At 37.9% G+C, this 13,530-nt stretch overlaps 1 protein-coding gene across 3 annotated transcripts in view; it reads right to left on the bottom strand.

Moving 5' to 3' along the window:
• LOC136420403 (bone morphogenetic protein 1-like) overlaps window positions 1-13,530 on the bottom strand; it is a 76,489-nt gene that overhangs the window by 10,880 nt on the left and 52,079 nt on the right. For 2 of the 3 annotated variants that reach the window (XM_066407294.1, XM_066407297.1), the window contains exons 5-12: window positions 12,585-12,775; window positions 11,598-11,672; window positions 10,146-10,361; window positions 3,557-3,697; window positions 2,790-2,882; window positions 1,985-2,083; window positions 1,356-1,524; window positions 396-532 (exon numbers count right to left, since the gene is read on the bottom strand). In XM_066407294.1, coding sequence (XP_066263391.1) covers window positions 396-532; window positions 1,356-1,524; window positions 1,985-2,083; window positions 2,790-2,882; window positions 3,557-3,697; window positions 10,146-10,361; window positions 11,598-11,672; window positions 12,585-12,775 — 1,121 coding nt within the window. The remainder of the gene's footprint in view (window positions 1-395; window positions 533-1,355; window positions 1,525-1,984; window positions 2,084-2,789; window positions 2,883-3,556; window positions 3,698-10,145; window positions 10,362-11,597; window positions 11,673-12,584; window positions 12,776-13,530) is intronic. The other variant, XM_066407295.1, reaches the window with a different exon arrangement.

Raw genomic sequence — 13,530 nt, 5'->3', positions numbered from 1 at the left:
TTATTTACATTTACATGCATGTACAAGCATTAGTCATGCTGAGACTCTTTGTACGATGAAAGCAATACAGACTTGTAATTTTTATGAAAGCTTTCCAATCACAAATTAATCACAATCTCATGCAGCATCTGGTACATTTCCATGCTTTAGAAAATAAAACTTCAATCTGAAAACAAAAGTACAAAGCAAAACACTTCCTTTGCACCACACCGTTTTTATTAAACACAAAATAAATACAGATGTGACTATAACTTAGAGATGGAACATAAAAATGTTTACGCAAATAAGCCTGGAATCCAAACCTATTGTGGAGAGGAGACTTGGGAGCTATAATAGGTTTGGAAACCAGGCTATACTCAAATGGAAAGCAAAAGACATCAAGCAGGGAACTTTACCGACTGTGTAGGACGCGTGGAATCCCGTGAAGCTGCCGATGTTGTTGCTGTTGGACGAGTACGTCACCAGCAGCTGGTCCACTTCCGTCACGATAACGTATGGCATCACCCTGCAGTAGCGACCAACCACCATCGAGCTGAAAAAGAAAAATAGACAAAACGTATTACCGGTATATTCATCTGAAGTACAGCTAGTAGGTACCCATCTGAGTAATGAAGCTGTTGTAGTGCCTTTTAACATGCTCAAGGCATCTCCTTGATCCCAGGACTTTATGTCCCTTCTGAAAGACAAATGCAGCTCCAACCAGGATACCCTTCCCCAGATTTGAACCAGTTACTGACTTATTAGAATCAGGAGCTCAACTGCCATGTCACTCAGAGCTCTTGAGTGTACTTCAGGTAAGTGTATAAATGCCAATTGTTTCTCTATCAACAGTTGTCAGACTTTTTGGCAGAAATGCAGTAAGGCCGATGAAAAAAAATGTTGTGTTTCTGGTAACAGTTCTGAAAAAGTTAGGGTTCGTACTTCTTTATTTTTTCTGAGATTTAATAACATGTTTTAACAGAATATCAAATACAAGGCCACACAGGTATGTAAGATAAAAAAATTCTATGTCCCTTGCCAGCAGTCGACTAGGTTTGGCAGGTTTTTGCTAGGGTCAGTTGGTTAACCGGAAACACAACATCTTTTTTCCTAGGCCTAAGAGGAGTATGGATATTGTAAATGCAGAAATGTTTGTGGTGGTTTTATGTTAGTGGTTTTCATGTTTAACTTTTTACTGCAAACCTAAAACCACCGCAAAAAGCCGTTCCTTTGTGTGATTGTAGCCCTACTATTGTTTCAAACGCAAATCAAAACCACCGCGAACACTCCATTTACCGCAAAATCAAATCCCAGCGAACATTTCTGCATTTACAGCACTAGGCTACGGCCGTTATACTACACAGACTTCATCTCACCATGTCGTGTTACAATCCGCATAGCTCCCGTTATCACTGTGGTTGAGCAGGTAGCTGACGTACTGAGTGATGTTCACATACAGCTCCTCCACCTGGACGTAGTTAAACTCACTGTCACAGTCAAGGTTGATGTCGTGGAACGTCAGGGAGATGGATTCACCTTCCGACCCTGAGAGAATGAAAAGAAAGGAAGGAATGAAGGAATGAATGAATGAGAAAAGGAAGACAAAGGAAAAATGTTTTGCAAATGTTGTCTATCTGATGCATTCAATGCAAATGTCATGCAACATAAGCATTTTGATGATATCAGTTACAAAATTGTGTCCTGTATCTGTATAATTTTATAACCGGCTGTAAACATTTTATAAGAACGGAAATCAAGCAAAATGCTAATAGCATAATAGTACTTGATCAATCAAGTACTGCGTAAAAAGTACTATTGATCATTTTTAGTTCTCCAAAAACCTTCCAGTTGCATCATTTCAGTCCTTTATTTGGCAATAGAAAAAGATAGCACTTGAGACATAATTAACAATAACATATCACAATACTCACCAGTAAGGTGTTCATGCAATAAGCAAGAAAATTGAGATTCACTGAAGCAAAAGTTTGTGTTTTTCCTAACATACCTTTTATGATCCATGCACACTGAATGTCATTGTAGTAGCTGTAAGGGAACCCTGGGGATGTGATGTTCCCTTCCCTGGCTGACAGCACACCACCGCAGCCTGGGAACAAGAGTTTCAAACAGTCATTTAGTTTGTATTTATGTTACAGTGATGCTATCACACAAAAAACTTCTCTTGTAAAACAATTTTGTGGAAGAACATCTCTATGGAAAGTTTGAGGACAGTATGTAATAGAAGTACAGAGTAGGAGAAGGTCATTTAGTACCAAGGAAAGGGATGGTACAGTATTGTACATGGTGGGGAAGGTTCTTCAGCACAAAGGAAAGGGATGGTACATGATAGTACAGAGTGGGGGAGGGTCCTTCAGCACCAAGGAAAGGGATGGTACAGTACAGTACAGTGTAGTACAGGGTGGGGGGTGTAGTTTTGCACCAAGGAAAGGGTTAGTACAGGATAGTACAGGGTGGGGATGGTCATTCAGCACCAAGGAAAGGGATGGTACAAGATAATACAAAGTGACACCACTTTATACTATCCTGTACCTTGGTCATTCAGTACCAAGAAAAGGGATTGTACATAATAGTGCATGGTGGGGAGGGTATTTCAGCACCAAGGAAAGGGACAGTACATAAAAGAACAGGTTGGAGGATGGTCCTTCAGCGCCAAGGAAAGAGATGGTACAGGGTAGTACAGGATAGGGGAGGGTCCTTCAACACCAAAAAAGGATAGTACAGGGATTACAAACAATATCACCATGTGTGTGTGGGGGGGAGGGGAAGGCTGTGAAGTTCAATGTGAATCTTACTTGGTAGATATTTCTCCTTCTCCATCATCATGGGATCATCTCCACTCCCGCTGTGTAACATCTGTCCTGACGACTCCAGGAATGAGAAGGGATCTGCACAGGAACAGATGGGCACACGTCAATCCATTACATCTGCTTTATCTGATCTGTAACTGGCCCTTTGCCAATGCTAGCAGATTGCCATCCAGGCTTCCAAGAAATGGCAATGGTCATTACTGTTGAAAGCATTTCCCCTGACATGCATTGTGACTTATAACTATCTAAAGCTGCCATGTCATATTGAGGGGAAGGAGGAATTTTTTTCCATGTGTATTTGACAAGAATAAGCCATCTTATACACTGATTCATATCATATAGAAATGGATACATTAAAAATGGTGACAAGGTCACCTAAATGTACTTTTGCTTTGTCTGTAAAAAAATGTAGTGAAACTATCAATAATTATATAAGGTGAGAGCATATTTGTATGTGTGTGTATGTGAGTTTGTCAATTCTAAGAAACTCATCTTTCCAAATTCATGCACTGTTCCTGTCTGATAAATCAATGACTTCTACTCTCAAAAATGCTAAAAAGTAATCATTTCAATTCTTTAATAAATGTTAGTCACTGTGGACAGTAGCATACATTGGACTGATGACAGGATGTAAACTTATTTATATATTCATAAGTCTATTAAATACTATACAATTCATGTAACTGTTACAGCAAATTCACAACCTTTGTCTAATTCTCTGCCACTATGGGTTCACATCACTATAAACTTACCAAGTTCATACACTGTGTAGTTGACCTTGAACCCCTTGCCAACCACGGACTCGTCACTCTGAAAGTGTAGCTGGACAAACGGGCCCAGACTGTACACCTCTGTAGGGACAGCATGGCCGCAGTACCGGCCCTGCAACTTGGCTGAAATATCAATGAAAAAACTGTTAGATTTTATACACAAAAAGAATAAGAATAAACATCATATTGTTATGCAACAACTATGCTAAATTTTATGTCATTTGGCTTGAAAATGAAATTGTAATGGTTTTGGAAAGGTGTCTAGTAAAATTGGCAAAAGCAGTAAAACAAGAAACATCAGCAAAAATGGCATATTGCCTTCCAAACAAATACATTTTTTTGGAATACATATAGGGACTGTATGGTATAGGGAGTTTATGGTATAGGGAGTGGCATATGAATGAAGACTTTTATTGACAAATGGGTTAAGTACATGTCACAACAACGACATGTTTGCAAACAAACATATCATACAAGCTGGTATGAGTACAGTAATCTGGTATGATATGGATTCAGCTTTTTTCGCCTCTTCATACTAAATGGAAAATTGTCTCCCTTAAAAAGTTTGATCAAACTGCTTGAGGAATGAAACATTTTTCTGATGATCTATAGAGGGTTGGGAGTTCACATTCCATTTGATGACAAATCAATGTTCCCATATTCATGAATATTTGAAATTCTCATCATCACTTCCTTTTATTACAGAATACTTATCTAAAAACTATATATGATATTGGAAATTTTACGGTGTGCACAGATTGCAGAAATGCTCATTATATGGAATTCTCAGATATGGAATTCAATATCTCTATCTTGATATATGTAGTATTAGAAACATTATTCAGTAGCAGTCCTGAATAGTATACTAATCTTATAGATAACATGGTACATGTAAGTAGTAGAAGTATGAGAATAACTAATTCTTACTCTCTTTTGAAAGAATGTGTTTGAAAACCCGTCAGTTTGAATAAAACTTTATGGTGCTCTTACGAAAATGGGATCTCAGAGGTCACTGTCCACATTTTGCACAGAGCACGCTCAAGGGTCTCTTATATAATCAATTCCACGTCCATCGTTCAACCTGTCACTACATGTGGCTTTCTGGGTGTGTAGATGGCAATTACATCACCATACAGTGAACACACTCCATCAGAAACACACAGCATCAAAGTACATATTGCACTGCATGTATGTGACCACAGGTCTTGAACAGAATTTGTAATGGAATCACAATATATTGTGAGTAGAGTCTGTTTTTTTTTTTACTATTAGTAACTAGCAACTCCAGGAGTTAAAATGTGTGATTTAAACAGTCTGTAGATGCATATGACATAAACTGAAATCAGATTTAGATAGAGAAACATCTAAAACCATATTTTTATGCCTTGATTTTGCCATGGCTATCAAATTATAGGTAAAAAAAACTTTTAAAAGCTTAAGAATAGATATACCTCAATATTTCCATAATGAATATGAAGTAGACACTTTTGCTATAGAACTGTAAGCATCACAATGGCACTTAAAATGCTCAACAAGGATACTATTCCTAAAACAGGAGATACACATGGGTGTCAAAATATTCCCATAGAAACAATAGGTACACTGTAGTGCTCCTCTTAAGCATGCATTTTTCAGGATTCGGCAATGAAAATGCTCATCCATAAAATACCCACCGCCCCGCTTTACGACACATACTCAGCACTTAAAAGTCCCACTGGGATACTCAGCCGTCTGGCTTTATAAAGGGAAACCTGATGATTTATTTGTCTTCAGCACATTCAACAGTGTGCTCATATTGCTTGTAATAAGTCACTGACAGGATTGACGAATGTGGGGCTCTGCTCTGCCATGACATGGCCATGTGTTACAAAGGGTTGGAACTTTGGAAATATCCTCAGAGTTTACACAAATCTGTTAAATTCAGAGTTTACAAACCAAATTCTCTTTGAAATGTAAACAAAGTACAATGTTGATAGGCTATGCTGCCAAATGAATGGTTTTCCTCTAAATTTTCTCCATGCCAACTTCTATGTCGGAAAAATACCATCCAGACACGCCTGTCCTTGGTGCTGAACACCATCCAAACAGGTAAAATGCTTGTCCTTGGTGCTAAACACCATCCACACACAGGCAAAAATATATTCAGAGAGTTTACAAACAATTTGGAAAATAACTTGAACAGTTTACAGACTGAATTCTCTTTTAAATGTCAATACATTCATGTAGATTGAATATGTTGCCAAAAAAACTTTTAATTTGACAAAATAATTTTCTTCTAGTTTTTGCCACCTTAGACTACAATAATCATTATTCATTACTACAAGAACTATCTGTGCCAAATTTGCTGCTAACTTTCTATTACCCATCCAATAGAATCTTCAATTAGACGAAGCATAAAACGAGGTAGAGATACAAACCCGTTAAAACTTTCTTCGCTTGCAAATCTTTCAAAATCCATTTCAACGACAATGCCTCACTGTCATAAAACCTGTCTCTAATTATTTAGCAGTTTTTACTCCTATATATTACATGGTTTTAGCTGTTGACATGTAATTACATAACACTGCAAAAAATGATGAATTCAAATCCCTTGAGAAATATGATATATAGAGATACTCAAACATAGCTCAATGCCTGCAGGACTGTCATTTAACTTTCCGATGGCAATCAATTATGTTGCCACATAGTCATGGTTTGCCATATTGTGAAATTTATCTTATACTGTGAATTGATTTATGTTTGCAGGGATTTAATTGTGCAGTAGGAGGAGAGAGGAGGCATTCGCACATTTCAAATTCATGGTTGAAATAAATATAGTTACTGTAAAGCAATGAAAGATAGAGCGTATGAACATAATGTTCATGGTACGATGAATTCTCAATGAGAGGTAGGTCATTACGAAAACTGCAAACATAAGATGACGGTATATATTTCATAATGCACAGTATTCTGAAAAGTAAAGTAAAAGAATGCCTTCAAGTTGTCAAATATTCAAAGCTTTCTACACGGTAGAGCTATGACATCTATAATGTTACTGTGAAAAGTACAGTTGGAAGGTATTCAACTATCTTGTCTCAAACACCATATGCATGGCTTTTAACAGAAATATGACATTCATATAGTTATATCTTGAAAAGTAGAGGAATGTCTGCATTTGATAATGGTGCCATTTAATGAAAAATGGCCGCAGTATCTGGATTTCTAGCCAAAGGTGGTCAAGGAATTGTTATTAAATTTGGAAAGTACAAACTAAGCTGCAAAAAGTGATACACGTGTTTGCTATCAAACTACTATACTTCTGGACCTGGTATCACTTCTAATGCCTAAAGGGTATAAAAAGCTTTCCTATCATCAAATAGCAAAGAAAGCTACGAAGGATTTGAAGTCTACATTTCAGATAGCAATTTCGAATCTCATAATTCCACAGGGAAACTTAAGACTGCCACAAGACGGAGAAAAGAGATCTACTAATGCAGAATGAGTGACCCAAGACGTATGCACACTTCAGATATCCAGGTGTTCAAGACATTCTTGATAACATTGCAGAAAGAGCGCTAACCACTATTCCTCAGCCATTTACTACCATCTACAACACAACCAGGGACACTCATTCAATCTCAAATCCACGGACATCCTAGATCGTGAATCCCGCTGGTTCGAATGGGGAGTTAGAGAAGCAATATATGAGAGGATGTACAATCCCGCCCTCAACAGGAAAGGGGGTCTACGCGTTGAACTTTCAGGCACTTGGGAAAATGCACTACCCACCACCCCCCACCTTTATCCGGACGAACAACAATTAGTTACTGTACCAAAACAACAGTAGCTAATTAAACTATTAGCATAAACCTTGTCTTGAATTGATCTTCTTGTGAAGACTACATCAAGACATCCTAAATTGTCTTAACCTCATTAACATATCCATTCAGAGTTTTGATATAAATCTGGTTTCCAAGTCCTATCCTTAGTCACCGACGAAAGACAGCGGATGCTGTCTGAAATGTCCGACTGTTTCAAAATTGTATCCAGTTGCTTGTGGAACTGTGAGATCTGATGAAGTTGTTGTACTTTGTTTGATGCAATACTTGTTTAAAATTTCATCTACAGGTTAGCTATAGAAATACAGATTGATTTTCTTATTTAATATTATAGAGAAGCAGTAAGGTTTTTTGCTGACATTCTATTTATGTTGTGCACCCAAAATTCTTTCTGTACACCTATATTTTTAGGTGAACTACTGCATCTTTTCCCAAAATGATTTAAAGCCCTGCTATAGTATGTACAAGTATGTATTACATCATGGTGACATTCAAACTGCTTGCATTATACTGTCAGAGATAGAGAAAGCAAGTCTCATGAGTTGACAAGGATTCATAGTTCCACTTTGTGCATGGAGATAAGTTATTGGACAGCGTAAGGAATAGCTGTAAAACACTGCTATAAATCACAGCCTTGCAAAGGCATTCACAAAATACACAAAAATCCAACCTCAAATTTAATGTAAAGTCATGAATATATGAGCTAGTCTTTTGTTATTATTCACCATAATGCTGTGCTGCAGTATGTGTTATTGGGATGTCTGTTTCAATGTGTTTAGTATAAAGTAGAGTTGATTCATTCCTCAAGCTAACCGACATCTTTTACACCGCAGTCGTCCCTCAGTAAGACATCTGAAGCCGCATAGTTCCTGTTTAGAACTTTCATTCAGTCTAGTGCCAATGTGTTTAATTAGAGCATATACAAATACACGACATTATTTTGCTGTCACAGTGGTACATGTATATTGAAATCAATGAAATGTATACTGGGAATTCCACATTAAATACTGTTGTTACTGTTAGTATCTTCCTCTAATTGGAATTCCTGTCCATATTGTGTTTTTACATTTCATTTTTTTTCATAATACATCACAAAGGAAATCACTGTCTTTCTGTCAAAAATACTTAAAACAAACTTTTGATTACTACTCGGTAACACACAGTTCTTTTACAACTAAGAAAAAGTGAAATGCACTTGATTTTTTTTATCCATGTCATTGACCTAAAAAAAAAAACAGGAAAAGGTGTACATTCACCTGAAAAATCGATATATTGATGCGACCAATTTGTTACTACCACCTGTGAAGAATAATCGTGTTATCTGTTTTACGGTGATTTATTGGTCGTTCTGACATGAGCTGGGATAAGCCTCTTATCTATCACAGCAAGTGCATGTTCATTTGCTGAAAGGTTAAGTTGATTTAGCCCCTACTTTGAATGGTAGTTGTAGTATACCAGCAGTAAAAAAGGACCAAATGCTGCATTGAGACAATACATTATGGCTCTTTTAAGTAAAATGTATTAATTTCTATAAAAATAAAGTCAGATTAAAGAGAAATTTCTGTAGTGACACTGAGTACTACTTCTGTCACAGAACATATGATAATACATTGTCTCTTGTCATTAGATGTAACTCTGAGTCTGAGTACAATTCCCCCAAAAGCTGCTAAGGGACCTAAACAAATACCAAAACATGACCACAGCATGTCCGGATTATGAGATACAAAAACCATTCTACCGAATGGTGGACGTAACCCACATACAATCATCATCATTAGTCCAGATTTACTCTTGTGAGTTGCAATCAATAAAGTTTTTCCAGTACGATCTGTCCTTCCTGGCGGATATCAATGCAGAACCTGTGAGTCCAGTGTCTCTTTCAATCAATGCCAATAAAAAATGTAAATAAAAATTCAGTCACACCCTCCAGAGTTGTACTGTTCACAAAACACAAACACACAAACATACATACACATATATATAAACACAAACACACACACACACACACATAAACACACATACACACACATACAAACACACACATAAACACACATACACACACATACAAACACACACATAAACACACATCACACATATAACACGCACACACACAATACCTTCTTGGCAAAGCTAAAAACTGCAAACAAAGTAACAAAAAAGTGTTCAAATTGGCCCATTTGTGACATTTTCCTTCCCTGGTCGAGGGCTCCTTTGTAAATGTCAATGTGAAGGACATGAAAGATCAATCTGACAAACCTAACAGCTTGTTGAATACAAATTAGGTTTTCAATGCCTATTCTTCTGTCTAAGGACCTGTTGGTGTTAAAGGTTACGTTGGCACCTTACCAAGTTTACCTGGCATGGGGATAACAATTCTGAGATTAGGTGTAACTTATATGGAACATATAAGACTAGGGCAGTTCAATAAAGCATACTCCCTGACCCACCTCTAGTTATTGTAGGAGACTGAAATGCCACAAGTTATGATTATCATAATGCACGTCCCTATATACATGTAGGTTTTCATCTTCGAATTCCTAACAGTTTCTCGTGGAGCCAAGTGAATTCAGAGCAATTATCGGGTCCTAAATATGTGTTCATTAAAGGTTTTCAAACAGTAGTTTTCCACAGACTTAAAGTAGAAACTTGGCACAGTTATTAGGTTAATTAAAAGACTAATAAGTGTGCCAATTTTCGTTCCTCCTATACCATTTGGAATTAACATAAAATTTGACATTTTGTATTTGACTTACCTTCGCCATCATCCGTCCCATGGAAGATTTCCAGGTAGTCAAAGGAACAGTTTCTGGAATCTTCCAGCTGGAACTCCACAAACTCCAGTCTGATACCATGTCCGGGAGGGGCCCAGACCGTCCAATCACAGTTCTCCCTCTTGGGGTAGTTGTAGGGGAAGAGCGGTGTCTTGATCGTGCCCTTGTGGGTGGTGATGTTCTGCTTGCAGTTGGACTCTATGCTTCACAGATGGACACATGTGGATTAAAATTTGAAATAAAAACCAAGAAAACGTATCTTTTAGTCTGAGAGCATTTTCATTGATGTGTCCGCGCCATGTTGGTGTCCCTTATTTACATTTCCGTGAATCATAGCTCAAACTTTAAGGAACATTCGAAGAATCTTCTAACAAATAACCACAATTAAATCTCTACAGCTCAAAGAAGAGTCTCAGAATATATCAGAAGAATACTTATTACTCGGAGTCCGTAAACTAATGCAATTCATTGTAATGCAAATAGGGACACCAACATGGGCGTCAGCACTTGCCTGCTTCATTGATATGGAAAGTGCATGAAAATGCTCTTAGACTATATGAAATACATTTGACAGATGCCACCATTACATGAAGTTTTATTCTTGGCACTTAAACCCACGCATGTAATGCTCCTCTCTTTACCCAAAATTTCCCACATTTTTGTCTCACCTAAAGACAGACAGTCATCACAAAATAACAAAAGGTACAATAAAATAAACCAATCAAAAGTAACCAATGAAACACTTTGGCTTTACCTCCTCTTAAACAACCTCTCTAAAACACTGGGCCCATTGTTGGCACTGACAGTACCCAGGAATTGGATTATTCCCCTTTGCCCCTGTTCTCAATTATGTGGTAGTTCCCATACTGCTGTGATTAAGGCAGCAGACAGTTGACAAACCTGAAGGGAAATAGTTTAGGACAGGTCGTCCAGGTCACCCCCAGGTTATGCTACACCAGGAATGGGACATAACAAGTAAGGATTTCAGATAATCCACTTTCTTTCCCGCAGGCAGTCAACACTTTGTTTCTTAGCAACAAGATTTGGCCATATCATTGTAGTTTGCTGTTTCTTAGAATTTGTTCACATCAAGATTTAAAATGTTTAAAAAAACTGTGAGCTTAACAAAAAGTCTCCTTGTAGACAAACAAGTGTTTTATTCAACCAACATTTCGGTGACCAACTGTCACCTTCCTCAGGGCAATTCTAACTGGTTCACTTTACACTGCAGCTAAAGGTGTCACTGCTTACGGATGTGGTCCCAAATGAGGAGGGTGACAGATGATCACCAAAATGTCGGTCGAATAAAACACTAGTCTTGGTTGTGTATAAAGAGTCTTTTCATTCACTGACATACCAGTCTATGAAGCTATTCACAGTTGAAAAATAACTGTGATTTATCCTAGTCTCAACAAAACAAGTTAACGAGCTTACTGGGACAGTTGTAAAGCACTCTGGCTTGGATGACGTCACCCTGACTCAGACGCTCTCGTTGTCCAATCGTCACACCTGTGAATTAAAAGAAAGCATGTACAAGTCTATATCTGTTTATCGTTCATTTTGGTTTTAGTGTTAAGTCTCTTGCCTTGACCCCTATTCACCTTTTTCTATTTCTTGAAACTGTACTTTGTGTTTTTAACTTGTGCAAAATGAATAAACACATCATCACTGAGGAGCTAGTACATGTATCTCTACAGAGATGATTGGTATAGACCCAACTCTGTTTCCTACTACAGTAGGCAACTAAGCAAAATTGTTGTAGAGTCTGTTTGTCTTATATTAACTGTTAGAATGCTTACTGCACCTTAATTCTGCTCAAATATTTGTCAATAGAACCAATATGAAGGTGTATTGTTGCACATTTATTGTTAGATTAACTGTTGGACAAGTTAATAGTGCCAAACGAGAAAATCTGAGGGATACAGTGTATGTCCTTGGTGCTGAATATGCCTTCCACTGGCAATTAGGCACATTCAACTTGATAGCCCACTGGAAATAGATGCACAGCCATGGACTAATCACCAGCACCTAATGAACTACAATCGGCACTTGTGTGTGCATAATTTTAACAGGGGTAGGAGTGACTGTTCATACATTTGTGGCATCCATCAGTAAGAGTTCACAAATTCCAGAGTGTGCCTTTTACATGTATGCAACAAGAGTACCCCAACAAGCAAACGATCACAATCTCAAAAGAAAATTGACTTTCAACATGGTCCTAATATTACATTGCGTACCTTTAAGAGGCAGCTATATACCTGTTGCATCTACCATCTGGCAGGGGGAAGATGGTGACCCGTCCATTCATACCGAAGGTCTGCTTTAGGTATAATTTTTGTTAAGAAAATTGCCTCTAAACGTTGTAATCTTACATTATGCACCTTTAAGAGGCAGCTATACACCCGTTTTACATGTACCTACCATCTTGCAGGGGGAAGATGGTGTCCCGTCCATTCATACTGAAGGTCTGCTTTGGGTAGTGCATGATGGAGTAGTAGTCGTACTCCTGCCCCAGTGAGTCGATCTCGTACACCGACTTGCGGTCAAAGTTCTCGTGCTTTTCCTTCCGGATATTCGATTTCAGGATCTTGATGTACTTGTCTCTGTCAGGTCTGTGGCGAGGTGGACAAGAGAAGATTTATGGCCCCCGTGTTTTTCGATAGAGATGTGCGTTGTGTACACGGACGTGTATTGATTGACATGGTAAATGTGAATGGTCCAGTTCACAAGAGTGACATGACACTACATCAACAAGACTGAGCTGTCTAGTAACGTCGAACATTATGACAGCTCATACAGTCACAGGCATGTCATTTGATTCACAGCAATAAGTGCAATAGACTAATGATCACTTTACATTCAGGAGTTGGGATCATCACAGATACTAAACTATACATTTTCTTTTGTGTATCCTTCCATGAAAGCCTTTACTCTCTTAAATACTGTATATAATTGCTTTCAAGTTAGCACTCAGGTGAATACTACATATCTTGCTTGGAAATGTCTTCACTCTTCATATTTTATACTGTCTATATTCTTATTCCGCATCACACAAGGGTGTCAAGACACAGTCATCCACTGTAGTTGAAAGGAGAGATTCCTCAACTAGTGGTTTTCTACAACTCAAAATACAGCAAATTATATTAAGACTTAAAGACTTTGAGCTCTTTGAGCTTGTCTTGCCTTATAATTATCTGCACACTTATACAGAGCTCAGAGGCTGCAAAAGCACCTTTGCACAGAATCAATACAACCTAAATGCCCAGGTGCAGGCTCATGACTAACAAATTTTCCCCATCCATTTCCTTCCACATACTGACAAGGCCTTAAACTTGCAGCATCCTTGACCACAGAAGGGTTAACGAGA

Source organism: Branchiostoma lanceolatum, chromosome 15 (assembly GCF_035083965.1).
Source record: "Branchiostoma lanceolatum isolate klBraLanc5 chromosome 15, klBraLanc5.hap2, whole genome shotgun sequence".
In the NCBI taxonomy this organism is placed as follows: Eukaryota; Metazoa; Chordata; class Leptocardii; order Amphioxiformes; family Branchiostomatidae; genus Branchiostoma; species Branchiostoma lanceolatum.
Note: the sequence above shows the minus strand (reverse complement) of the source record. Positions and strands in the feature narration are given on the sequence as shown.